Here is a 27,785-nt window from a genome sequence, read left to right as displayed (position 1 = left end):
TGGCTGTCAGTTTCATTCCGGGACACTGTATTGTCCTGGAATGAAGGTGCCTGGGACCCGGGACAGACCTGCAAAATGCGGGACTGTCCCGGGCAATCCGGGACACGTGGTCACCCTAGTGTGTGTGTGTGTGTGTGTGTGTGTGTGTGTGTGTGTGTGTGTGTGATATAAATATATATGACCTGCATGTTGCAATTTTTATAGCCAATGTGTGCCTTGAGATTCTTTTCTGTGTAGAGATCAGCAAAAGTTGCAGTACAAGTGCACTTTGCTAAGCAATGATTCTTTTCTGTATTTCAGAAACAAGCCAAAGGGCAGGATCTGTTCGACCAGCTTGTATACCATTTGGACTTGGTGGAAACTGATTATTTTGGTCTACAGTACATGGATGCTTCCCAAGTGTTGGTATGTATTTTCTGCCATTGTGTCCCTGAACATAATCTCTTCCTCTAAATGGCTCTTGCTAGGAAGCGTTGTAACCACAGGGACCAATGTTAACATTTATAAATTGAATGCAGTATGCGCTAAAGGGATTGTGTAAAACAGTTAATGTTTCTCCCTTGCTGCCTTCCTATTTTATGTCCCACAGTGATGGTTATCATTTTAAAATCAAAATGAATTGGAGTCATTTCACAGAAACTATTGCAAAGTTGAAGGCTGCATTCACACCTGTTTGACGCATTGGGTTTTTTACCACGGTTTTTGGCACGCATAGGGCGGCCCATTCACTTGCAGCCCGTCCTATGTGAGATTAAGACCCTAAGGCTTCGTTTACACCTGAGCGTCCTGACTCTCGGGCAGAATTGGCGCCATTTTACCCGTGATTCGAAATTTGCCTGTTTGAATAGAAATCAATACTAAATTGATTAAACCACGCTCCTTCCATTTTAAAGTGCAAAGTGATTTCACCTAAACACCTTAATGATATGTGTGTAAAAAGTCCAAACACAAAATAAGTTCAATAGTGCAAATAGTGAATGTTCAAACAATGTATCAGAGTCCTCAGACAATGTATCAACTTCTTCAAATAGTGTACGCAAAATTCAAATCCCTGCTGAACAGTAGGTATATTTGACTGAAATTTTCTACCATCACCTGTCACACATCTTACTCGCCAGACTTCCATGACCCCTATTACAGGTAGTCATAAAACGCATATGGGTATATCCAGCAGGAGTTGTACACGATCCCAATGATGATCCCAACGTTTGCCAACCTCCAGGACACTCACACCAAAAAGGAATCCACATCGTCTGAGCATGTTCCCTGGCAAAAAACGTTTTGAGGAGAGTTGTCCAATGGTTAATGTGAAAAATCTAAAATAAAGGGCTTCCATAGTGAAGTATGTCACAATTGTATTCCAAAAACAGATAAAACAGCAAATGCTTGCAGCCTAAAAATCCATGTGCATGGAGACGCCGTGGTGCGTTCCAGCTGCACTTCAAAAAACGGCGGAAATGACATATCACAATTAAGCACCCTACCGGTTTCGTTGGTGCACACCGTCTTCAGGGGTCCCCCCATTCACACCTGTTTGATGCCCTTACATCTTAATGGCACCCAAATCGCAAAGCTCGTCACTCAAAAAGGAGCAGGAGTTCCTTTTGAGCAACAGCATTGTGCGCTGCGATTTGCAGTGATTGCAGCGTGGTTTATCTCGCAACAATTGCAGCAAAATTGGGGTGCCGTTAAGATGTAATGGCATCGCACAAGTGCCCCGCGATTTTCTGCAATTTCGAATCACAGGCAGAATCGTGGCGATTCGAATTGCACAGGTGAACGGAGCCTAAAGTATCTCATATACTTTTTTTGGCACTGAGCCAAGCATGTTTTGCATGGCAAATGCTTGATTGCTAACCCCCGCCTGGGGTGCTATTGGGAATTATTGGCACAGCAAGTGTGATGCTTGTTTTGGACATTTTCGCTCTTTTCCATGATTGTGAGCAGAAATACTAAAGTGTGAATGGGGGCCCTTTTATATTCCTTAAAGGGGTTGTAAAGGTTTGTTTATTTTGTAACTGGGTTCCTTTAAGCTAGTGCATTGTTGGTTTACTTACCTTTTTCCTTCGCTTTCCCTTCTAAATGTTTTTTTCTTTGTCTTAATTTCTCACTTCCTGTAAGCTTGCCCCCATCATCTGAGCTGTTCTGGCTGGGGGTTAGTCAGTGTGCTCATCCCCTCCCTTGGGACTACATCCTTGCGGGGAGATGCTGTGAACGTTCAGAGCATCTCCCCGCAGGGACGTAGTCCCAAGGGAGGGGGCGAACACGCTGACTAACCATCAGCCAGAACAGCTCGGATGATGGGGGCAAACTTACTGAGGAGGAACAGGAAGTGAGAAATTCAGACAAAGAAAAATAAAATTTCAAAGGGAAATCCAAAGGAAAAGGTAAGTGAACCAACAATGCACTAGCTTAAAAGAAGCCATTTAGAAAATTAAAAAAACAAACCTTTACAGGCCCTTTAAGAGTCTATCAATTGTAGGCTTTTTCAGTAAAGTTTATATAGAGGAGAGCAAGAAAATTACCTAATTTTAGTGGCAATATTTATATAAAAAAAATAGCTTTTAGTGGTTTCATAATTCGAATTCAATAGATCAGGCATCACTAAATGGCTGACCGCGGGCCTCGGACCGCCTCGGTACCGCAATGTAGGAGCCTTTTCTTCCTCCTGCTGTCGCTCTGTAATCCTCACAGAGCCGACAGCGGGAGGCGGAACAATTCTGGGTGGAGGGCGGAGCTGCCCGAGGTTAGCAAACAGGCGATTGGCTGCTAGGACTGTCCTTCATCCTAGCAGCCAATCACCTGTTACCTTCATCCAGAACTTTCCCGCCTCCCTCCCTGCAACTCCTCTCCTGTCCCTATCCAGACATGCTGTGCCTCCCTCCGATCTGTCTGTGTAAGGTAGGACAGTGAGGGGGTGAAGTAAAGAGCTAACATCTGAATGTGGGGGGAGGATTTCGAGCCTCAGGATTGCAGTGATGTGGGGGGAGGGGCTGAGGACATCAAAGAGGGGAAGCTGAGGACTGGAGTGTGTGGGGGGGGGAAGCTGAGGACTGGAGTGTGTGGGGGGGGGAAGCTGAGGACTGGAGTGTGTGGGGGGGGGAAGCTGAGGACTGGAGTGTGGGGGAGGGGAAGCTGAGGACTGGAGTGTGGGGGAAGCTGAGGACTGGAGTGTGGGGGTGGGGGACTGAGGACTGGAGTGTGGGGGTGGGGGACTGAGGACTGGAGTGTGGGGGTTGGGGACTGAGGACTGTAATGTGTGGGGGCCTGAAGAAGTTAAATTGGGGTGACCAAGAAGGACAGTGATGTGGGGGGAGCTGAGGACTGTAATGTGGGGGGAGCTGAGGACTGTAATGTGGGGGGAGCTGAGGACTGTAATGTGGGGGGCCTGAAGAAGTTAAATCATCAACAGGGGATCTTGATGTGATGTGAAGGGAGTTAAGGACTGTGATGTGCACTGGGGACCAAGGACGCTGATATAAGAATGGGTTAAGATATGTGCGTGTGCACCTAGGTGCACATGTTGTGGGTGTATTGGCCTATTTTAATGGGCTGCACTACCCACAAAAAACCGAGAGAAAGCAGTCCTTGACCTTCTTTTTTTTTTTTTTTTTTTTTTTTTTTTTTTTTTTGCGCCGCACCAAGCTGCATTGTGCTGCAGCAACAGAGGTCCGACATGATATTCGGACCTCTGCTGGAAGAAAATGTTACTGACCGGACCTCGGCGAATTGTAATTCAATACCCCTGCTAGAGATGTTTCATGAAAATATATATTGTACATATGTGCCTGTATTTTGTTTGTGAATTAACAATTCTAAAGAGAAATTCACATGATAAAATACTGAAGGCTGTTAAAATAACTCCTACATTCTAGTGATTACTTGGTTGTACATGGAATTAAGGCATTTAAATCTGATGAAATTTAAAACGATAGTTGGATAAAGTCAAATCGGTATAAAAAATTAGGCATGTGTCCTTGAGGTGGTTGTTTTTCTTCCCCTTGTAATGTTTATCTTTTAAACAACTGGTACATTTTATTTTAAAATCTGTATATATATTTTTTTGAATGCCTAATCATTTTTAAATGGGCATCAAGCTATATGGGTAATTTTCTAGCCCTGCTTTTAGGAGGTAGACAATAAGCAAAGGAGAATGTGGGGCTATCCTCCTGTGGGATATACAGTGCATCCGGAAAGTATTCACAGCGCTTCACTTTTGTTTACACATTTTGCTGTTGCAGCCTTATTCCAAAATAGATTAAAATATATAACCTTTCCTCAAAATTTTTAAAACCATAGTCCATAATGACAACATGAAATAAGTTTGTTTGAAATCTTTGCAAATTTATTAAAAATAAGAAAAAAAATCACATGTACATAAGTATTCACAGCCTTTGCTCCAATACTTTGAAGCACCTTTGGAACCAATTGTAGCCTCAATCTGAGTATGATGCTGCAAGCTTGGCACACCTATTTTTGGGCAGTTTCTGACATTCTTCTCAAGCACCATCAGGTTAGATGGGGAGTGTTGGGGCATGGCCATTTTCAGATCTCTCCACAGATGTTTAATCGGGTTCAATTCTGATCTCTGGCTGGGCCACTCAAGGACATTCACAGAGTTGTCCTGTAGCCACTCCTTTATCTTGGCTGTGTGCTTAGGTAATTGTCCTGTTGGAAGATGGACCTTTGCCCCAGTCTGAGGTCCAGAGCGCTCAGGAGCAGGTTTTTTTATAAAGCTGTCCTGTACATTGCTGCATTCATCTTTCTCTTGATCCTGACTAGTCTCCAGACACTGAAAAACGTCCCTACAACATAATGCTGCCACCACCAGGCTTCACTGTACGGATGGTATTGGGCAGGTGATGAGCGGTGCCTGGTTTCCTCCAGACATGACGCTTGCCATTCAGGCCAAAGAGTTCAATATTTGAGTTAGTGAGTAACTTGTATAGCGCTACAAATGCGAACTGAAAGGCAAATATTTGTTTCATCAGACCAGAGAATTTTGTTTCTCATGGTCAGAGTCCTTCAGGTGCCTTTTACTGAAAAATGGCTTCTGTCTGGCCACTCGACCATACAGGCCTGATTGGTGGAGTGCTGCAGAGATGCTTGTTCTTATGGAAGGTTCTCCTTTCTCCACAGAAAAATGCTGGAGCTCAGTCACAGTGACCATTGGGTTCTTGGTCACCTTCCTGACTAAAGCCCTTCTCCCCCATTCGCTCAGTTTGGCCGGGCGGCCCACTCTAGGACGAGTCCTGGTGGTTCCAAACTTTTTCCATTTACGGATAATGGAGGCCACTGTGCTCAGTGGGACCTTCAATACAGCAGAACTTTTTCTGTATCCTTCCCCAGATCTGTGCCTCAATGGCATCCTGTCCAATTTCTTGGACTTCATGGCTTGGTTTGTGCTCTGCCATGCACTGTTAACTATGATACCTTTTTATATAGACAGGTGTGTGCCATTCCAAATCGTGTCCAGTCAACTGAATTTGCCATAGGTGGACTCCAATTAAGTTGCAGAAACATCTCAAGAAAGATCAGTGGAAACAGGATACACCGGAGTTCAATTTTGAGTGCCAAATAAAACTTTAATCACAGCACAAAATGTTTGTTATTTTAAAAGGCCCGTTTAAAAGGAAAATAGGGGTTAAAACATGTAGGTTTAGCCAGTAAGCTTTTGCATAACAATTTTCAAGTGTGCAAATGTATGTATGTATGGCAGAAGTGTGTCCTTTGCATACATTTTGTACTAAAAGATGTCCCTTTTTCTTGACTCCAAAAGTTGAAGTATATAAATGTTGTCAGGAAGAAGATTGTATATCTCATTAAAGGCCATCTAATCTCTGTAACCCAAAGGGCCAGCTAAACGGATTACAATCTTGGGTGACTAGATTCAGGTAGCATAGCAAGAAACACCCCACAGCAGGAGGCACGCGTTGAGGCAAAAAGTGTGAGTCTTTTTCCTAATGTGTATTATCTGATTGCGATCTTCTCCACAGCTGTTAATGTGCAGCTATTAACACCATAATGTCTGACACAGTGTAGAGCCTACATAAATTCTGATGGCTCTTAAATCTCTAGAAGTCAGCACTGGAACCATTGTTTGAGTATCTAGATCTGATCTTGAATATGAAGCTGTCCAAAATTTTCCTTTCCATGGACAAACTCCTGACTCTTTATTGGTCTCTGCAGTCCAAGAAACCAACTGAACCCTTTGTTTTTGCATGAGGGTTTTGGTTTTAATGGTGGCTTCCTTCAAAGTTCTGTCATATTCGCAATTTCACTCCAGGCCATTGCAACTCAATATTTTGGCAGCTTGGAGGGAAAAAAAGGGTGCAGTTTTCAGACCATCTCGTACGCCCGACCAGCAAAATTTCAGACATCTGGGAGACTTTCCAAGTGCCCTCTCAGATCTTCAATTTCAAGAGCTGGTTGACCGACATGCTTAATGTTCCATGGGGTGGCAAACTGGAGGTGGCAGCCCTAGAGGTCACTGCCACCCCCAACAGCTCGGAGATTAACCTATCCAGTAGGGGTGGTGAGGGTAATATAGGAAGGCCTAGACAGTTTGTGATAATCAGGAATTCTATCATCAATAGGACTGATGGAATAATTTGTCGCTAGGTTCGCCTCAACTGCATAGTTTACGTTTTCCCTGGTGCCAGGGTTCAGCATATGGTGGACTGGCTAGTTAAATTATGGGAAGGGGCTGGGCATTACCCAGATATATTGGTCCATTTTAGGACCAATGACAGATTACATGGAAGATTGCGGATCCATTAGAATCAATTTAAAGAGCTCTATTGCAAGTTAAAGGTAAAGACTTCCAAGGTTATATTCTCTAGGTGAGCTTGGAGAACTGAATGCACGGGTAAAGACCTGGTGTAAGACAGAAGGATTTGGTTATCTAGAGCAGTGGTCATCAACCCTGTCCTCAGGGCGCATTAACAGGCCAGGTTTTATGTATTACCTTGGGGAGATGCAGACTAGAATACGGCAATCAAGGAGCAGAACATTAGATCACCTGTCTAGTATTTCAGTTATCTTGCAAACCTGGCCTGTTGGTGACCCCCGAGGACAGGGTTGATAACCACTGATCTAGAGAACTGGACTGACTTTTTTTGTATTGAGGCACAACCTGATTTCACCTAAATAAAAAGGGAGCCTGCTGTGCTAGGGGAGACGTGTGTGTGTGTTTTTTTTTTTTTTTTTTAGAAGCCCCAACTAGGCATGTTGCTCTGCTGGACCTAGTAATATGAAACCATGCAGAGCTTATTCCTAATGTTTATATAAACAAGGACACCTGGGCAGCATGACCATAATACAATTTAATTTAAAGCGGGAGTAAACTCATCCATAAAACAGTTTCATTTACAGCATCATGGCAGTTGTACATTAAACTGAGGCAAAAATGTCAGCTTCTTTGGCTGAAAATGATGGGGGGGGTTACTTGCAGTTTAATGCTCGCTGTAAGCAAGCACTTATTGGAAACCGTTTTAATAGTGAAACTTTTTCAAGGTTGAGGGCTGCTCTCCAAGACTTGTACTGTGAGGGAATATTATCCACAAAGAACACATAACAGAATCAGGCTCAAGTCCAAAGTTAGAAGATAGAAATAAGAGAAGGGCATTTTAAAATATAACAATAAAAGAACACTATTGTAATTTAAAAGTTTCAAAGACTATAACAGAATATGTAAAAATGAAATCAAGACCACAAAATTCAAAATGAACAATGGGTTGCAAGAGAGTGCCAAGCCCCCCCCCACATTTTTTCAAATCTATTCATTTTCAATCCAGCTTTTTCCACAAAAGTTGATGGTTCGAATTTTGTTGATCCAGGTCCTGCCAATAGTGCATGTTGACTGATTATTTGGCAGAAGCTTGTTACATGTATGGCTAACTTAAAACTGTACACACATGTATTGTAACTGTGTTTGATTTTTACCTGGAGTACCTCTTGAACATTAAAGGCTTGATCCAGGAGTTGCATAATGTAGAAAAAAGTTATAGTGGTTTGTTCTGTGATTCATATTTGTATTTGGGCTTTTTAAAGTTATGTAGCTCACCCTCTTTAGGTTTTCCTGCATCTTTATCAATGTATGTTGACTATTAAAAATGTTGCTTGCCTGTTCTGTTAGTATAACAACATTGCCATCAAATTAGTTGATATTGGTCTGTGATGGGGTTAAAATACAGTAAACACAATACATAATAAAAGATGTTTGCAGGAAGCAGTTGATTTAAGCAATTGGAAGGACTTGTCTTAATAATCAGCAAGCCTTTGTCTTAATTTTTTTGCAGCAAAGAGAAACATAATACTATAGTCTACTTTACCTCATTGAATCTATGTAATGCAGAACAGTGCAGTAAACGGCTGACACTGATGTTTAGACATCTGGGAATCCAGAGTTTTAACCATTACATCCTGTGATACAAATCGTTACAGCTGAAATTTGCTTTAAGTGTTGCGCTGTTGTTCAGTAATAAAAATATTACTTGTTAAAGCGGAGGTTCACCCATAGATTACACATTTTCCCCTTTAGATGAATGCTCGTTTTGTCTAGGGGAATCGGCTAGTTGTTTTAAAATATGAGCAGTACTTGCGGTTTACGAGATGCATCCTCTCCGTCGCTTCCGGGTATGGGCTGCGGGACTGGGCGTTCCTATTTTGATTGACAGTCTTCCGAGAGGCTTCCGACGGTCGCATCAATCGCGTCACGATTTTCCGAAAGAAGCCGAACGTCGGTGCGCAGGCGCAGTATAGAGCCGCACCGACGTTCGGCTTCTTTCGGCTACGAGTGACGCGATGGATGCGACCGTCGGAAGCCTCTCGGAAGACTGTCAATCAAGAAGTAACGCCCGCTCCCGAAGACCCATACCCCGGAAGCGACGGAGAAGATGCATCTCGAAAACGGGTAAGTACGGATCATATTTTAAAACAAATAGCCGATTCCCCTAGACAAAACGAGCATGAAGCTAAGGGGAAAAGATAAAAAAAAAAAAAATTGGTTGAACTCCCGCTTTAAGCACTTCAGCCCCCGGAAGATTTGGCTGCTCAATGACCAGGCATTTTTTTGCGATACGGCACTGCGTCACTTTAACTGACAACTGCGTGGTCGTGCCATGCTATACCCAAACAAAAGTGACGTCCTTGTTTCCCCACAAATAAAGCTTTCTTTTGATGGCATTTTATCACCTCTGCGGTTTTAATTTTTTGCGCTATAAACAAGAGCGACAATTTTGAAAAATAAAACGTCATCTTTTACCTTTTGCTATAATATCCCCAATTTTTTTTTTAAACAAATTTTTTCCTCAGTTTAGACCGATATGTATTCTACATATTCTTGGTAAAAAAAAAATTGCACTAAGGTATATTGATTATTTTCAATAATTATTTTTATTGATTTTTGTCAAACATATGAGCAAATGTTACATAAAGAGGAAACAAAAGATATTAAATGTCACAATAAAAGTGAACATAACAGCAAAAGTGTATCCAAAGAAGAGAACAAATATATATATTTTTTAAATAAAAGGGGGGAAGACAGCGAAAAAACAGTTCATACACTAAGTACAACAGTCTCTCCTTCATAACATAAAACCTATGTCTGACGCTACTATTCAAAAGGCACTAGTCCCACAGGAGAACCCCACATCCCCCAAATCACATATAAACAATGAATCTAATGAATCCAACTCCCTGCCCTCTTTGCATTACGGCTGATCGCCCCTCATCTATCTAAGCAATCTGTCCATGACCAAATCTACCGGGGACAGGCCAGGGGAATCTAACCATGGAGTCCACACTTGCTCAAATTTTCTCAGACAACCCCTATGTTGATAGACATACTTCTCCATTCTTATGGTGTCACCCATTTGAGTAATCCATTCCCTCAACGTTGGAGGATCAACCGCCTTCCAATGCCGAAGGGTTAATCTGCGGACCTGAAAAAGAGCTCTCAATATGGCCTGCCTGCTATTATCCATCGAGATATCGTCTATAATTCCAAGAAGACATGGTTTCGGGTCAATAGGTATGTTAGTCAGATAAACCCTGTTAAGAAGAGCCACGACCCCTGACCAGAATATATGAAGCTTGGGGCACCGCCACAATAAATTAATTAGGTCACCATGGTCCCTTGCGCATCTAGTGCAGTTGGAGTCTGATCGTACCCCCATTTTAAACAGCCTGTCGGGTGTGTAATGCACTCTGAGAACAATGTACAGCTGGGATAACCGCTGGGCCACATTCAGGGAGCACAACTGCACTGCCTGAAGTGCCTCCTCCCATTGTTTATCCTCGAATGTCGCCAAGTCCCTCTCCCACCTAGTAGATACCCCAAGGGGAAAGCCTTCCAAGTAGATATTTAAAATCAAGGAGTAGGCGTTAGAAATAAAGCCCTTAAACTGAGACACCTCGGCCATAAATTTGAATATTGGTGTTTGCGAAAGAACCCACGGGGCCCCCCCTGCCTGTGCCATCACAGCATGCCTCAACTGCATGTAATAGAAGAACATAGATTGTGGGAGGCGATACCTCTCCCTCAGTTCTGGGAAGGGGATCAGTTCACCCGCCTCAAAAATATGTCTCCGAAGTGTAACACCATGCCTCCTCCACCGCGCCCCACAGTCCAGTGAGAGCAACTCCTCATAGTACCCATTTTCCCAGATCGGGCTGTAACCTATGAACCCCTCCACCTCCTGCAACTGTCTGAGTTTGTTCCAGATTTTTTGGAGCAGCGCATATGTGGGAAACGTTTTGTTGGATAATGCATACGCCAAGGCCTCCATACCAGTAGGTACGCTGTCGAAGCCAGTGGCATAGCACATCAGGGCCCTAATGGGATCCGACTGCCCCCCACCACCCTCAAGAACCTGACTTTCTGGCATAACCCTGGCAATGTGCTGCACCTGAGCCGCAAAATAGTAGACCCAAGGATTAGGGAGGGCGAGGCCTCCCGCCGTCTTAGGCTTCTGAAACTGCTTCAATTTCACCCTAGGGGATTTGGCCTGCCAAATGAAGGTCCTAAAAAGGGAATTAATAATCCTGAACATCTTTAGAGGGATGACCATAAGGGTATTGTGCAAGATATATAAGAGCTGGGGCATAAAAATAATTTTAATAAGATTGACCCTGCCTACCAGGGACATCCTGAGGCGAGACCAGATTTTAACTTTGGCTCTAATTCTATTCAGTAACGGCGTCAAATTGAGTGTAAGAAAATCACGCGGTTCAGAGGTAACCTGGATACCAAGATACTTAAATCCAGTGGATACCGGTACCCTGTGTATCATCCGCTCCCTGCCACCCGGGATATCATCCAACAGTAGAAGCGAGGACTTGGTCCAATTGATGACTAGGCCAGAATAGGACCCAAACCTGCCGACCACCTCCATAGCCTCCTTCAGGGAGCCATCAGTGTCACCCAAAAGGAGCATGGTGTCATCGGCGTACAACATAATTTTCTCCTGTATCCCCCCCATATTGTAGGCCCCTCACCTTCTGGTTCGCTCTGATCAAGGCTGCCATGGGCTCAATGGCGACGGCGAAAAGAAGGGGGAACAGCGGGCATCCCTGATGGGTACCCCTATGCAGGGTAAACGGTTTTCGAAACATGCCCCGCCTCCCTAATCACCACCCTGGGCGAACAATATAACAGTTGCACCCACGACAGGAACTGTTCGCCGAAGCCAAATTTGCCCATAACAGCCCAAATGTAACCCCATTCTATGCTGTCAAAAGCTTTATGGGCATCTAACGACAATAGGGCTCTAGTCCCCATGTGTTCCGACACGTCAGAATATTCAGATAGAGCCTGCAGGGATTGATGGCTGTGCACTTCTGGGGAATAAAGCCAGACTGATCTGAGTGGATGATGCAGGAGATGACCCTGTTGAGCCTCAGAGCCAGGACCTTCGCTAGAATTTTAATATCGCTCTGTAAGAGCGAAATCGGCCTGTACGAACCTGGGTCAAGTGGGTCCTTACCCGGTTTTAAAAGGAGAACAATACAAGCTCTGGTCGTGGAGTCTGGTAAACACTGTCGTTCCCTGGCAAAATTAAGAACCTTAAGCAAGTGTGGCAAGACTATCCCCCCATACTGTTTTGAAAATTTCCATGGGTAGACCATCGTCTCCTGGGGATTTAGAATTGGGAAAGTGACTAAGAGCCTCCTGTAGCTCCTCTAGCTTAATCGGAGAGTCTAGAAATGCCCTCTGGGTAGCCGACAGACTGGGCTGCTCAATTCCCCGCAGGTATTCCTGTAACTCTATGTCTGAGTAAGTCACCCTAGTAATCCTATCCACTGCCTCCTGTGCGGCCATCCACGCCTCCCTAGCTGCATCAGAAGGGTCTGCAATGAATTCTGCCTCCAATCTGCTCACCAATAGTTCAGACTGTTCCCCTACACCATTTGTCGTGGCTTTGATACCCGTAACCTCTGTTATCAAGATTCCCCTGAGAAACGCCTTAAACGTCTCCCAGGTCAATCCCAAGTCAGAGTGATCCTTATGACGCAGCCAAAACCCAGCAATCTCCTCCGCTACCCGTTCGTGGGAAGGGAACAAATGAAGCCAGAAGGCGTTGAGCTTCCATGGAGCCCTAGGGAGATCCGTAGCGGGCCTAACAATCAGGGATACCAAAACTGGGGAATGATCTGATACCCCTCTCACCAGGTATCTAATATCCTCCAACAGTTTAGCCGCTTGGGGCGAGCATAAGCATAAGTCAATACGTGACAGGGAGAGGTGAGTTTTGGAAAAACAGGAGAACAACTTTTGCTGCGGGTTACGGCTGCGCCACGGGTCAATCCACCCCACCTCTTCTGTGAACTTCCGCAGTGCTGTTCAAGCTCTGTTGTGGGAAGCCACAAGAGGCGGATGTTTGTCCATGACAGGATCCATATAGCAATTCGCCCATGATAATAATCGGCACATCAGGGTGATCCAACTGGTACATTAACAATATCCGCATTATCTCAGAGTTAAATGGAGGGGGTACATATACTGCAGCCAATATACATTTCAATTGACAAATTTTACACAACAGAACCACAAAGCGCCCCTCATCTATCAATTTGTCCAACAGAAGAACCTTCAGGGCTTTATGGACCAACACACTCACCCCCCTTGAATAGGAGGTATGAGTGGAATGGTAGACCCAACCCACCCAAGAAAAACCCAGGCAGGAAACCGTGTCCGGCACAAGGTGAGTCTCCTGCAGGACATATATAGCAGGGGAGTATTTTTTTCAAAATAGTAGTGACCATGGTGCGTTTTTAGGGGGCTTTGAACACCCCTAATGTTCTAGGAAAGCAATGTGACAGTACTCATTCTCAAACAGTCTTATGACCTGAAAAAAGTAAAGTAACATGTGTAGCCTAGGCGCTATAGGGTGTGCATAGGTCCAGTGCGCCAAGTGTATCAAAAACAAAGTACCTGAGATCTGCGTAACGTATACCAGAAGAACACACTCTCCAGGCCCCCTCAGATTTAAGAGTTTCCTGTGAGCACATCGGCACTGTTCAGAGCTGCAGCTGTGATAATTAAAGAACAGAGCGAGGGAAACAAAAACTTGTATGCAACCGGCCAACCAAACACCCCAGTGACCGCAAGGAGAGCCCTCCTTACCACAGGACACAGGGCGGGGGTTGCAAAGGTACCAAATGAAAAAAAAAGGAAAACAACATTCAGAAAAAACAGAGAAAAACTGTAGGTCAAGCCGAACACCTTGGCCCTACACTTCAGTTGCATCTTGAGGAAAACTTCCACAAGGGCAAAAATAAGAAAAATCACTAAATTGCTTGTTAGATGAATTCACTTGCTCACAGCGCTGGTAAAGAAAAACTTTAGGTTGTGACTTCCCAGCCAAACTTGGATAAACAAACCTGTACCGAACCGGAATCTGCGAAGGCTATGAATCAATCCCCCTCTGCCGCTGCTCCCCTGTCCTCTTGGCGAATAGCATGTTCGTTTCGCATCCAGCCAGGATGATGCATCAGCCACTGATTCAAAGAAATGGGACTGACCGCCAACTATGATCCGGAGCTTCGCTGGGAACAGCATGGCGTACGAGGCCCACAGCCATTGCAACCTCTTCTTGACATCGGAGAATCTCGCTCTTCGCTTCTGTATTTCCGCAGAATAATCAGGATAAAACGAGACACAGGCTCCATTAAACAGGATATTGCATCGCTCCCTGGTTTGTCTAAGCACAATTTCTTTATCCTTATAATTGAGCAGCCTGGCAATCATAGTGCGCGGTGGGTGCCCTGGCGGGAGGGGCCTAGTTGGAACTCTGTTCGCCTGCTCCACCGAATACAACCGGGTAAACACCTCCTTCCCGAACACTTGGAGAAGCCATTGTTCAATAAATTCAGTGGGGTCCCTGCCCTCCGTTTTTCGGTGAGCCCCACTATGCGGACATTGTTTCGTCGTAAACGATTCTTAATGTCGTCAGACTTGAGTTCATTCGCCCTGGCAATCCTAGCAGTAACTTGCACATCCCTTATGAGTGGTGTCAATTTGTCTTCCAAATCGCTGATGCGCCCCTCAGCAGCAGTAGTGCGCTCCCTTGTCTTCTGCAGATCATGCCTAATGAACCCCAATTCCTCCAAGGTTCCAAAATGCTCCTGTAATGAGTGTACTGACGCTGTGCACTTATTTACAGCACGCAGTATATCAGCTAGGGAAGGCTGAGCATCGCTCCCATTCTCCACGTCCTCCATCTCCAATAAGTCCTGCTCTGAAGAGGCCTCAGGGCCCTGAGTGCCTGTTTCGCCCTCTGCCTCTGTGTGGAAAACTGCAGGCGTAGCTGACATGTCCTCCCCACTCCCATGTGCTACTGCGCTAGTTGGCTTCTGGGCATAATGGAGCATGTCCTTTGGGGGGTCTTTCCCAGTCCCTCGAGGAGTTTTAGGAGGCTTACCCGTGTCCTTGCCTTTTCTCCATGCCTCGTGCACGCTGCGAGATAGGAGCCGCGGCGCCATGTTGGATTTCGGGCGGCCCGTTCTCCGTCTGTTTACGGGTCAGCATGGCTTCCACGATCACCCCCAATGTCACCAGGGCTATCCAGAAGGGTGTCAGGACCGAGTCTGCTTAGATTCCGAGAGGATTAGCCGGCTGGGAAGAGGATCATTGGAGGATTAGTGCGGGAGCTCCGTGATGCACGTCCTCTCACATGCCGCTCTCGGCCACACCCCCCCGGAGCTCCACTTTTAAGTACTTATTTTGTCTCGGGGTGAGGAGAAAGCTGCATACTCGCCTGATCCTCTGTGTCATCAGCAAATGGCAATCCACAGGACCCAGTGGTGGACTATTCCTGATGTCCTCCCATCCAGAGCAGGTCTATGGGTGTGAGGACGTCAGGCACAGTCCACCGGACAAGATCACTGTACAGTGGAGCAGGGGGTATGATGAGGGAAGTATATACTGGTATCTGTTCTCCAATCCCTTAGACAAAAAATAGCAATTACCTGTGCAGTGAACGCATAGCCCCACTGGATAGGACAACTTTTTATTTTATTTTTGGGGGGGGATTTAAGGCCTGAAGATTGCCTATTCAATGTTTATGGTACCAAAGTTGGGCATAATGGTGCAGTCTCATCCTTTTTAATTTGCCATAAAAAATGGTAGTATGCAGTGTTTGTGTTCCCTAAGATTAATTCTAGCGTGTTTTTGTTACTAAAATGTTGCACTTGATAAACCATTGTGCCAATATCCTGTAACTGCCACTATTTCTTTAACAAGTTTAAAAAACGTATTGAGAAATTGCAGAGTGGCTATACAGGCAATCCAGCAGCAACACATGTAAAAAATACTTTCTTAATCTCATAAATCCGTATAAAAAGCCTGTCAGCCAAGAGATCTTGCAAAAGAAATGTGACATGTACAATATCTAAAAGAAGCTTCAGATATGCATTGGCTTCATCTTTACAGGCATACAGTATCTGAGTCGTATAAGGGCGAAGAGAACGCCTATGGCCCATCAGGGGTAAACCAGAAGAGAAGACTGCTTTCACACTGGGACGTCGGCGATGTCGGCCGTAAAGCACCGCTATTTTTAGTGGCGTTTTACCGTCGTTTTTTGCAGAGATTTTGGGCCGCTATTGGGTGATTTTAACCCCCACTAGAGGTCAAAGTGCCGCTGCCCATTCATTTCAATAGGCAGGATTGGTGGAGGAGCAGTGTATGCACAAAACCTGTAATACCTGCTCTGTGCAGTGGTTTTGCACAGAGCAGCCTCGATCCTACCAATGGCTCCTGCTGTTTTCAGTCTGCCCAGTGAGGAGGGAGAGAGACACTGCTCTAATGCACAGCGCTGGATCGAAGTCGGGCTCAGATAAGTATAAGGGGGTAAAAGGTGGGGGTCCTTTTATAGGCTTTAGAACTACTTTAGAGATTCCCGGATAAAGGTTCCACCTTACCATTTCTCATTCCAGGTCAGTAACAAAAAACAAGGTTTATTTTCAGAATTCATTGTGCTAGCCTAGAAGACTATTTTTTGGCAGAACAGACAGTTTTTGTGATTAGTGAAAACCATCATGGGACAACTGACCCCTTTCAGGAGATGCCCCACTTTAGAAAAAAGCAAAGCAAGGATAAGATCTTTAGTAAAAATCACCACACATAACACATTGTTGGGTACAGATTTAACATCTTGATTACCTGAAATGTTAACCCCTTCCTAGCCAGTGTCATTAGTGAGTTGGGGGGTGAGTTGGGGTTGTCCTCCACTAAATGTGAAGTGGAAGGGCCAGGCGTCTCAAATGTCCTTTTTGAGGTAAACACAACCTCTTCAGAGCTTTCACCCAATTGGTCATAAGTCAGTCTCTTGGGTGGGTGAACAGCCCTTCTCTCTCTCTCTCTCTGCTCTTTTGGCTCTGGTTTTTCAGGCACACTGGACTCTGTTTCTTCCACAGCTGCTTCTTCTTGCATATCGGCTTCCAGATCCCCCTCTCTGTAAAGGATGGGATCTCTTCAGGGTCTACTATTGGTATGGAAACTTGAGCATCCTCCAACTCCTCAGAGAGCGGACTCTGAGGCACAAGCTTAGGGGCCTCTGGTCTGAGGGTCCCAGCGTCTGTCACTTCAGTTAGAGACAAAGGGGGGGGGGTCATAGACCCTGGCAACTGAGGTGGCCATAGCCAGTCTAATTCTATCTCTTCATCCTCACTGACTTCATCATCCACCTCTTGGGGCACTGACTGAGACCTAGTGACTGGTCGAAAGTATGAATAGAACATCTATTATGGTTTGGTCTCAAATAGTTGCCGACACCCCTGATGAACAGAAAAAAATGGAGGATCCCCCAGGGTGGGGCTTTATTAGGCAACAGTAGTACAAGTAGTCATGGTAGATACAAAATATATAATAGTTTAATAATAACAGGACGGTATCAAACAACGTTCAGTAAACGTATATAGTACAAAGGTTTAAAAACAACACATTAATGGGGTGTATTGGAAAAAAGGTGAAGAGTCCACAATATAAATACTGGGCCCAACGCGTTTCGGGTTTCCTTCTTCAGGGACCGAAGTATGTGTGGAGTCAGAAAGTGTAACAGACAACTTTTCTAGAAAACAAATAAATGACAATGTGTTGAAAATAATAACATACAGATGAAAAAACATTAAACTGGTACAGATAAGAAAAAATCATACCACCCGAGAAGTTTCAACGGCTCAGCACACCCCTTAAAAGGACACCGCAATCGGGACGCATGGCAAGCCTCAGATGGTAAGGAGAGGAGTGAGGACTGGCATCTAATATCAATCACAGCGTAGCAAGACCTTTGGCCCGAAGTGTCACAGCGTAAAAGTTTATTGATTATATATATATATATATATATATTTTTACCTGTCCAAAATATAAATAAGAGGACAGGATAATATCAACGGTGCCGCAGGCAACAAAAACGAAAAAGAACGCAAAAAAGGATCGCAAAAAAGAAAGCTGAACCAAGATTTTATATATGAGGCTAGAGACATACCTGTAATGACAAAAAGTGGCCAGAGAGGTCAGTAGAGGGATCGGAAGCTAAAAAATAAATGAAAGAAATAAATCCCAGTTTAGAGATGTACAGAGTATAGGAAATGGCATGTAAAGCAATAGTATGGGGGTCAGGGTGGGAAACATGAAGGGACAAAGTACTTACATGGGAAGAAAACACAAGCAGTGTAGAGTGTGTACAGCTGCTGCAGCCATCCAGCAATGTCTGACATTGTGGGGCTGCTTGGCTTTTAAATAGGAGAGGGGGAGGAGTAAGGTGGGAGGGGTCTGTAAAGGAGCCTGCGTTGCTATGGGTCAGTGTGGAAAAGGGGGCGTTGCCTCCAAGTGGGGAGAGGGGAGGGACAGGTAAGCCCTGCTCTCATCATGTGGGAGCCCGCACTAATGACGTGCAGGGAGAAAAAAATAAAATAAAAAAAAAAAACATGGCAAGTGACCAGGAAGATCACCTGACACGGGGGTGGAGAATATGCAGAATAGTGGTTGCATGTTGGAGAATAAGAAACGTATAATAAAGGGGGCATGACCATTACTAGTACAGGAGGAGAAGGGTATAAAAAGGGTCAGCTAGGGAAAAAGTAGTAAGAAGGATTGGAAATGCAAGATGCAAATAAATGTTTTTGTTATAGTGATTTGTAAACACGGTTGCTGCTCAATGCAAGCAGGGGTTTGTATATACAGTATCTTTATGTACAGGTATGCTCAGCCATAAAATTAAAGGGACAGCAATCTAAGAAGATGTTGTATTAAAAGGATATTATAATTATGCAAGAATGGGGGACACGTGGGCCAAAAGGTCCAGGGGCAAAAAGGAAAAAACAGGGGCACGAAAAATGTCCACTGTGTGATCCCTGCCCCTGTTATAGGCGCAGGTATAGACCCATGGTCAAAGACACCAAAAGGTGCATGGGGACCAGGTCAAAAAAGCCGTCTCCCATGGAAGGAGGACAGACGGCTTACGTGCGCCCAGCTAAGGAGTGACAATAAGGGAGATGCCAGTCAAGCCAAAATGCGCTTCGAACGCGAATCCCCAGGGGGTGTACTGAGGGATGAATGGGCATGGTGATAAATACAGGGAAAATCCAGTATGTATTACTGACATGGGCAAATGACAGAGTGGAGAAGGGGGTAATGAAAGGAGACAATCGGTGACATAAGGTCCTCGAAATATAGAGTGGTCTTGGTCATTCTTTTTCACAACCCCCGGAGGAGAAACCTTCCAAAAAAGGCCTAAAGCTGATCTGCTCATTGAGGCCCGGTGGAAGATTGGCCTCTAATTCGGCAATCCACCGAGTTTCATGCTGCAAGAGGATCTTATTCCAATCCCCACCTCTGGGGCTTGGATGGATCCTATCGAGGATTAAAAATTTAACCCCTGAGAAAAGTCCATTATGTTGAGACAAGATGTGGCGCCCTAGTGGTAAGTCTGGGTTGGCCGAACGCATGGCATGTAAATGCCGGGAAGCTCGCTTAAAGAATGGTAATTTGGTTTTACCCACGTAGAACCTCTTACATTGACAGGTGAGTAAGTATATTACGCCAAATGTCTTGCAATTGGCAAAGTGTCTCGGTCTGTAAGGCCGACCGTTGGGTAGTACAATATCACGCTCTATATTGATGTATCGACAGATGGAGCAACCCCCGCAGGTGAAGGTACCCTTCCTTTTGCAAGGGTCTTTCCTGAAGTTGTCCTTGAACTCACTGGCCACTAAGTGGTCTTTGAGTGAGCATGCCCGTCGGTAAGTTATCGCTGGCTCTTTTGGTACAAAGGGACCGAGTTGAGGGTCAAAAGAGAGTAGGTGCCAGAATTGTTTGAGGATTCCTCTCGTTTTTTGATGTTGAGTATGGTACTTAGTGATAAGTCTGGTAGTATCACTACCAACAGGGGACTTCTTGCCTGATTGTACTAATAGGTGTGACCTGATTTGTCCATTGGCCCGTTGAAATGATCTTTTGAGGATTTTTTTCGAGTACCCTCTATGTAGTAATCTGTCACGTAGTCCGGCTGCTTCCCGTAGGAAGGATTCCTGGGTAGAACAATTGCGTCTTAGGCGTAGATATTGACTATAGGGTATTGATCCTATCAAAGATGTGGGGTGTGCACTAGAAGCGTGCAATATTGTATTACCCGCCGTGGGTTTTCTGTAGAGCCCTGTTGATATGTACCCATCAGGGTTTTTGAGTAGGGTAACATCAAGAAAGGGGATTTGGGAATCGCTGGAGGACATTGTGAACTTTAAGTTCAGCTCGTTGCAGTTCATGATAGACATGAATGACTCGAGCTCCTCGGTCGATCCCTCCCAGATCATAAGGACATCGTCAATATATCTGAACCATCCAGATACAAGATGGATAAATGGTTCTACCGGATTACTGGTCAGGAATAATTTTTCCCACTCCCCCAGGTACAGGTTGGCATATGATGGGGCACATGAGGTCCCCATCGCTACCCCCTGTACCTGGAGGAAGTGGGAGCCGTCAAACGAGAAGACACTATGATAGAGTATGAACTCCAAGGCCATAATGAGAAATTCCCCAAGCTTCCGATCAACGCGGAAGATGGGAAGTAAGACATCCCGTATAGCAGCCAAACCCAGAGGGTGTGGGATGGAGCTATACAGGGCCTCCACGTCGATGGCTACCAAAAGTGCTCCTGGAGGCACTCTAAGATGTAGTGACTGGTCGAGACCTTTGAGAGGCCAAAGGAGTCGTCTGTAAATCTGGCAGTGATGACCACGTTGGCAAAGCCACCACGTTGCCTGTGGAAGGGGCTCCCGCCTTTAAGGACCCCGCAGATAGGAGAGCGGAGGCTGTGGCCCGCTCTATTTTCACAGTAGTGGGTTCGGCAGTGAGACAGGTTTTGGCCGGGGCTCTGGTGTCGCAGACACTTACCGAACGGGCAAAGGTCTTGTTACAGGAGCTGGAGGCGCAGAATGCTTCTGAGACCTGTGTAGACCTGGCTGAACAGTTGGTTCAGGGCCTGAAGTTTGTCTGTGAGTCGGCCCTGGATACGCTCCCTTTGCTCTCCAGGGCCTCCGCTTAAGCGGTGGTACTACGTCGCCTTATGTGGCTGAAGTGTTGGTCGGCGGACCAGTCCTCAAAGAAGGCTTTGGTGGATTTACCCTTTAAGGATGAACGGCTTTTTGGGGTGTCCCTGGATGACATCATAAAGGATGCCACAGGTGGCAAGAGCACACTGCTCCCACAGTCTGGGAAGGGCAAGGAGCCTCGCCGTAAGCAAGGGCCCTCCTTTACTACCCCCAAGCATTTTTTTTGCCCGCCCAGTGCGGCAGGAAAAAGTTTTCAAGGTGCCAAGACTCCCGCTGCAGGGCAGAAGCGCACCTAGTACCGCAAGCCTCTAGTACCGCAAGCCTAACAAGCCTGCGGACAAACCTGCTTCCGCATGAAGGTCTGCCCCCGCCCATGTCTCGGGTGGGGGGCCGGCTTCGCAAATTCACGGCTCGGTGGAGGTCTCTTTCCGACCGCTGGGTTTGCAAGGTGGTTTCCTCAGGGTACAAGACAGTTTCTCTCTTGTCCACCAAACAGATTTTTTACTTCCAACCTCCAGCTTCCTCCTGTCCAGGATCTACTGGTCAGGGGAGTGATTGTGCCGGTTCCCTCGATGGAACGGTTTCAGGGGTTTTACTCCAATCTGTTTGTAGTCCCCAAGAAGGAAGGGGTCCGTCCAATCCTGGACCTCAAGGCCCTCAATTGCTTTGTCAAAGTGCAAAAATTCAGGATGGAGTCGATTCGCTCTGTAGTGGCAGCGCTCCATCAGGGGGACTTTATGGCATCCTTGGACATCAGGGACGCATACCTACATGTTCCTATATGCACAAAGCACCAGAGATTTCTGCGCTTTGCGATCGGAGAGGACCACTTTTAATTTGTGGCCCTCCCGTTCGGCCTGGCCTCTGCACCACGGGTCTTCACCAAGGTGCTCGCCCCCGATTCTAGCCCTGCTGAGGCAGCGGGGGATCGCTATCGTAGGATACCTGGACGACCTTCTCCTGAGAGCTTCCTCAGCTCAGAGTTAGAGGATGTGTCCATCACGTGCCAGACTCTCAGGCCCCATACTCACGAGCAAACATGTCTGCTGAAACTGGCCCGCAGGCCAGTTTCAGCAGACATGTTTGCTCGTGTGTGGGCGCGAGCGGGCCGAATTCCAGCAAACATTTGCCCGCCGGGCCTTTTCCCAGCGGGCAAATATTCCTGGACTTGTTTTAAAACAGCCCGCTGGAATTCAGCCCGCTCGGACATGTACGGTCGTCAGTACAGACCTACCGTACATGTCCAGGCGCCCGCCGTCCCTCGCATGCGTCGAATGACTTCGACGCATGCGTGGAAGCATTTTAAAGGCGGGCCGCCCACGTCGCCGCGTCATTGTCGCGGCGACACCGCGTCATCGACGCGGCGACACCGCGGACACGCCCCGCGTATTGTTTACGCGCGGACTTCTGTACGATGGTGTGTACAACCATCGTACAGAAGCCCTCTGGCAGACATGTATGGTGAAAACGGTCCGACGGACCGCTTTCACCATACATGTTTGTCCGTGTGTACCCGGCCTCAGAGTTCGGCTGGCTTCTGAATATCCAGAAGTCAGTGTTGGTACCGTCTCAGCGGCTGGAATACCTGGGGCTAGTCCTGGATTCCTCGGAGGCGAGAGTTTTTTTTCTCCCAACGGAAAAACTTCAGACACTACAATCTGCGGTGCAGCGGTTGTCGACCCAGAAGTGGTCATCTCTTCGATTCTGCATGAGGGTTCTGGGTCTGATGGTGGCCTATTTCGAGGCAGTCCCGTATGCCCAATTCCACACCCGGGTGCTACAGAAGGAAATTCTGTCTCAATGGGACAAGCTCCCTTCGTCTCTGGATTACCAGATTTGGTTGAGTCAAGCGATGGAGGTCGCGCACATCCTTCGGTGGGCCGAAAGGTCCGTTCCGGCTCTATCGGCCGTGTATATTCCGGGAGTACAGAATTGGCAAGCCGACTACCTAAGTCGCCAAACACTAGACCAAGGAGAGTGGTCACTTCACCCGGAGGTGTTTCGGAGTCTGTGCTCGAAAGTGGGGTACTCCAGACATGGACCTCCTGGCGTCCCGTCTCGATCGGAAGGTGTCACAGTTCATGGCCAGGTCAAAGGACCCGTGGGCGGACGCTTCAGACGCGTTGGTGGCACCTTGGGGTCACTATCGCCTAATCTACGCCTTCTCTCCTCTGAAGCTTCTTCCTTGCCTGCTGCGCAGAGTGGAAGCCGAGGGGATTCAAATGATTCTGATCGCCCCGGATTGGCCGCACCGCTCCTGGTACGCGGACCTGGTGCGTCTGGTGGCAGATGTCCCTTGGCGTCTACCCCTGAGAGAAGATCTTCTGTCGCAGGGTCCGATCTTCCACCCTGCTTTACAGTCTCTGGCTTTAATGGCGTTGCTGTTGAGAGCCAGGTGCTGAAGGACCGTGGCCTGTCAGGCTCGGTGATCTTAACCATGCTGCGTGCACGGAAGGCTACTTCACGAAAGATTTACCATCGTACGTGGAAGGCCTACATCTCTGTGTGAAGAGATGAAATGGCACCCCCGTACATACGTGGTGTCTTGGATTCTGCTGTTCTTACAGCGTGGAGTGGATCAGGCTCTCGCCTTAAGTACGGTTAAGAGTCAGATATCGGCTCTAGCTGTTTACTTTCAGCGACCCTTGGCGGCGCACTCCCTGGTGTGTACGTTTGTGCAGGGGGTCCGGCATGTGGCCCCTCCTGTGCGTCCTCCACTGCCCCCATGGGACCTGAATTTAGTCCTCTCGGTGCTTCAAGACGCTCCCTTTGAGGACATTTGAAAGATCCCTTTGACTCTATCACAGAAGGTGTTTTTTCTGGTAGCAATTACCTCAGTCAGACGGGTGTCTGAACTGGTGGCCTTGTCCTGCAAGGCTCCCTACTTGGTCATCCACAAGGATAAGGTGGTGCTGCCGCAGCCGTCTTTTCTCCCAAAGGTCGTTTTGGCTTTTCACATTGAGGACATTGTGTTAACATCCTTATGTCCTCGGCCGAAAAACCCGAAGGAGGCCACTTTGCATTCCCTGGATGTGGTTCGGGCCCTACGGGTGTACTTATCTGCTACGGCTCCATTCCGGAAATTGGACTCACTGTTCGTGTCGGTGTCTGGTCCTAAAAAAGGCCTGGCGGTCTCGTCGGCCACCATTTCTAGGTGGATCAGACAGGTTGTGCTTCAGGCCTATGCCCTGAAGGGGCGGGCGCCTCCCTTTCAGGTTACGGCGCATTCGACCAGGGCGATCGGTGCCTCTTGGGCTTTCTGTCATCAAGCGTCTGTGTTACAGATGTGTAAGGCACCGACCTGGTCGTCAATCCACACCTTCTCAAAATTTTACAAGGTGGATGTGAGTGCATCTTCGGATGCCTCCTTCGGCCGCAAGGTGTTACAGGCGGCAGTTTAAGGTTGGAGTTCCTCCGTTGAGAAACTCTGGTTTTTGTTTAGGGTGTAGCTTGGTTTGCTGTGTTGTTTTCCCACCCCTCAAATTTTTTTGACACTGCTTGGGGACGTCCCTAAGGTCAAAGGCTGCTGTGTCCGTCCATGAACGGAAGAGAAAATAGGATTTTTGTACTCGCCGTAAAATCCATTTCTCTGAGTTCATGGACGGACACAGCACCCACCCCTCCTTTTGTTTGTACTGCTTGTTACGAACTGGAGCTGCTGAGTCAGAGAGTGAGTTATACCCGAGGGACCACACCCCCTGGGAGGAGCTGTACTGAGGAAAGTGTTTTAACACTTAAAGTGCTGTTTTCTGCCTAGTCTCTCCTGGAAGGAAGGATATAATACCCTAAGGTCAAAGGCTGCTGTGTCCGTCCATGAACTCAGAGAAATTGATTTTATGGTGAGTACAAAAATCCTATTTTTCCAAGTCCTTGTTGCTGATTTCTCAACTTTACCAACTATGCCATCCATCTTCTGAGCTCTGTAGTTTGTAGAAGCCTGTAGATTTTTGCAGAAAAGCTGTTAATCCCCAGTGGTTTCCTGTTTAAGGCTGGTGGCTGCTATTCCTTCTGTAGCGTCAGCCACTGGTCTTGGCATTTCCCATTTGTAGTCCTATCTACAGCAAGCAGGGACTTGTACTTCCCTCCCCGCTTGCTGTAGTGGGTGGAGGGTTCTCACAGACCCCGGTCTGTACTGCCCATGGAGGTGGTGTCATCCTTCTCCCTCCTGCCAGCACGCCAGTCACCGCCCCTACAACACCCCCCGCTACCGTCCATGTCGCCTGCCTGCCAATTACCTGTCTCTGCTGCACAGGGATCGTTGGACACCGGCTGGATGACAGAGCAGAGATTTCCTCCTGTGAGACCCCTTTCACACTGGAGCCGCTTTAGCGCTAAAGCGCAGCTCATTTTAACGGCTCTTTTCGGCCGCAAAGTGTTGCAGCGCTTCTGAAGTGCTTTTCAGGCGCTTCAGAAGCGCTACCCATTCATTCCAATGGGCAGGGCGTTTTGGCAGCTCTAAATAAAAACACTCCCAAACCACCCCAAAGATGGTGCTTTCAGGACTGCGCACCGCCCCAGTGTGAAAAGTCACATTTGAATGAATGGGATAAGGGGGCCCTCTGATGGGCACTGATGAGGCTGCACTGATGAGTCTGTACTGATAGGCAGTGGACACCTTCCACTGCCCTACTGACCGTCCACTGCCAAATATCTGTAGGAGGGGTTTTCACCATCCCTGCAAAGTTTAATTCATTTTTATTTTTATGTCTCGTTTTAAGTTTGTGTATTATATGTGAGTGAGTGTGTAACTTGTATAGCGCTACCAATGCAAACGTAATCGCTTCAAGGCGACGTTGTGACGTTGCATATCACAGAGACCGTTATTGTGGCAATATTGAAGTTTGAGCTTTCCATACGGTGGAGGGTTCCACCATTATTGTGTTATTGATTAGTATAAGTTAAAGCTGCACTTTTTTTTTCTCATGCCGACATTTACTTGTGCCACATGCTGATGTAAAACAGCATGGCCCGGCTCTTTCTTTCTGTGCTGTGGCTTGGATGTTCTCACATACACCATACAAGCACTGATTGCTATTAGAAATATTTCAAAGCTACAGCAGGAGGAGGAATATTTATAATACTAAAATACAGCAGAGTACAGTAGGGGAAATGTATCATTATGGGCATGTGTCTACAGTTCATTAATGATTGCATAAAGCAAGCAAGGGCAATATGTTTATCTCCTGTTGTGGCTGGAGGGGGAGAGCACAAACATGCTTTGCATTTATAAGGCTGTAACTTGCCTATCCTGCTGCGTGTTACTAAGTAGTATGGCTGGCTGCAGAATGAGCGGTGTGATTTTATGTTGAAGTGGGCTTGTTCACATTTAACATGTTGCAGGCCTAGTTGTACCCTCCCACATTCACTGCAATTCCCAAAGATTCATGGGAAATTTTAATTTTCCTGTAAAGAGAGAGGAGAGGATATGATGTAATTTGAGATTTTCCTAGCTTGTGACGGAAAATATTGATTATATGAAGACAGGAGGCGAGTATCTTATGCATTAATCTTTCTTTATTAATGCTCACTGCAGATAATGCATTGTTCAAATTTAACGTAAGTAAACAAAAAAGAAAAGAACACTGTAGAAACTACATTTCCCAGCAGTCCTTGGGCCGTAGCCACTCCCATCATAGTCTCTATATAAGGACTGTTCTCACTTATCACTTCCTCTTTCTTTGTGTGAATCCCAAGATAGGAACCATGGACATCAGTTAAACTCGGTTGCATACTCGCCAACTCTTCGGCCAGCCGGCCTTACAACTCTGCTTCGGAAAACGTTCGAGGAAACAGCAATTGGTCCCAACGGGGACAAACCAACAGAACCCTTTCGACCAACCGGTCGTCCAGCAAAGTTGAACTTCACAAGATCATCAGGCCACCTGCGTGCCGTAGACGCGACTGTTATCAATAACCTGAAATAGAATGTAGAATCGTGAAAGGGTTGGGTAGGGAGGGAAGATACTCGCCTCCTGTCTTCATATAATCAATATTTTCTGTCACAAGCTAGGAAAATCTCAAATTATATATCAGACAGGAGGCTCATATCTTATGCAAGTTCAAAGCTTCACATATTAGTTACATCAACATGAATAATAATAATACAATATGGTATTAAGCAGTGCAAACATAAGACTGACATGGAGACATGTTCCTCCGGTCTGAAGTAGAAGAGGCGAAAAACGGTCTCGGAAGACCAGTCGGCCGCCTTCAAGAGGTCTGCGAGGGAGCCTCCCGCCGTGACCACTTTAGTGGCCATGGCACCTCTGGAAGAGTGTGCTCCAAACAGGGCAATGTCTATGCCCGCCATCGCCATGGTTGACTTAACCCAACGCGCCAGGGTGGCGGGGGTGACCGGGCGATGTGGTCGTACGTAAGATATCAGAAGTTGAGAGAGCCCCGGGAGTCGCAATTCCGTAGTGCGTGATTCGTAGGCCTGTAGACACCTAACCACGCCGAGTCGTGGATGCGCAGGAAAATAGGGGTAAAACACCGATTGTAGGCCCGTCTTGGTTCTACGGACCACCGAGAAGTTTACCCCTTGAGGTGAAAATTGGCGTCCAAAGCCCTAACGTCTGAGACACGTTTGATGGAGATTAGGCATAGAAGGACCGTTAATTTAAACAATAGTAGTTTGAGGGGCAAGGTATCGTTGTCCTCCCAGCTCGAACATGTCGAGGACCTTGGAAACGTCCCAGGTAGATTGGTACCTAGGACGAGGAGGTCGTCTG

The 27,785-nt window shown here is 46.6% G+C and overlaps 1 protein-coding gene and 1 long non-coding RNA gene across 3 annotated transcripts in view; one reads left to right on the top strand and one right to left on the bottom strand.

Annotated features, from left to right (window-relative positions):
• Window positions 1-27,785, top strand: part of EPB41L4B (erythrocyte membrane protein band 4.1 like 4B) — a 334,961-nt gene that overhangs the window by 105,047 nt on the left and 202,129 nt on the right. Inside the window, exon 2 of the mRNA XM_040353483.1 lies at window positions 301-405. Coding sequence (XP_040209417.1) covers window positions 301-405 — 105 coding nt within the window. The remainder of the gene's footprint in view (window positions 1-300; window positions 406-27,785) is intronic.
• Window positions 17,830-18,400, bottom strand: LOC120940552. 2 transcript variants are annotated; one of them, XR_005749446.1, is made up of 3 exons: window positions 18,153-18,400; window positions 17,988-18,034; window positions 17,830-17,854 (listed from the first exon to the last, which is right to left on the bottom strand). It is a non-coding gene; the product is annotated as an uncharacterized LOC120940552 (long non-coding RNA). The 2 variants fall into 2 exon arrangements; XR_005749445.1 differs by lacking the exon at window positions 17,830-17,854 and having other exon boundaries at window positions 17,985-18,034.

This window comes from Rana temporaria, chromosome 5, assembly GCF_905171775.1.
Source record: "Rana temporaria chromosome 5, aRanTem1.1, whole genome shotgun sequence".
In the NCBI taxonomy this organism is placed as follows: Eukaryota; Metazoa; Chordata; class Amphibia; order Anura; family Ranidae; genus Rana; species Rana temporaria.
Note: the sequence above shows the minus strand (reverse complement) of the source record. Positions and strands in the feature narration are given on the sequence as shown.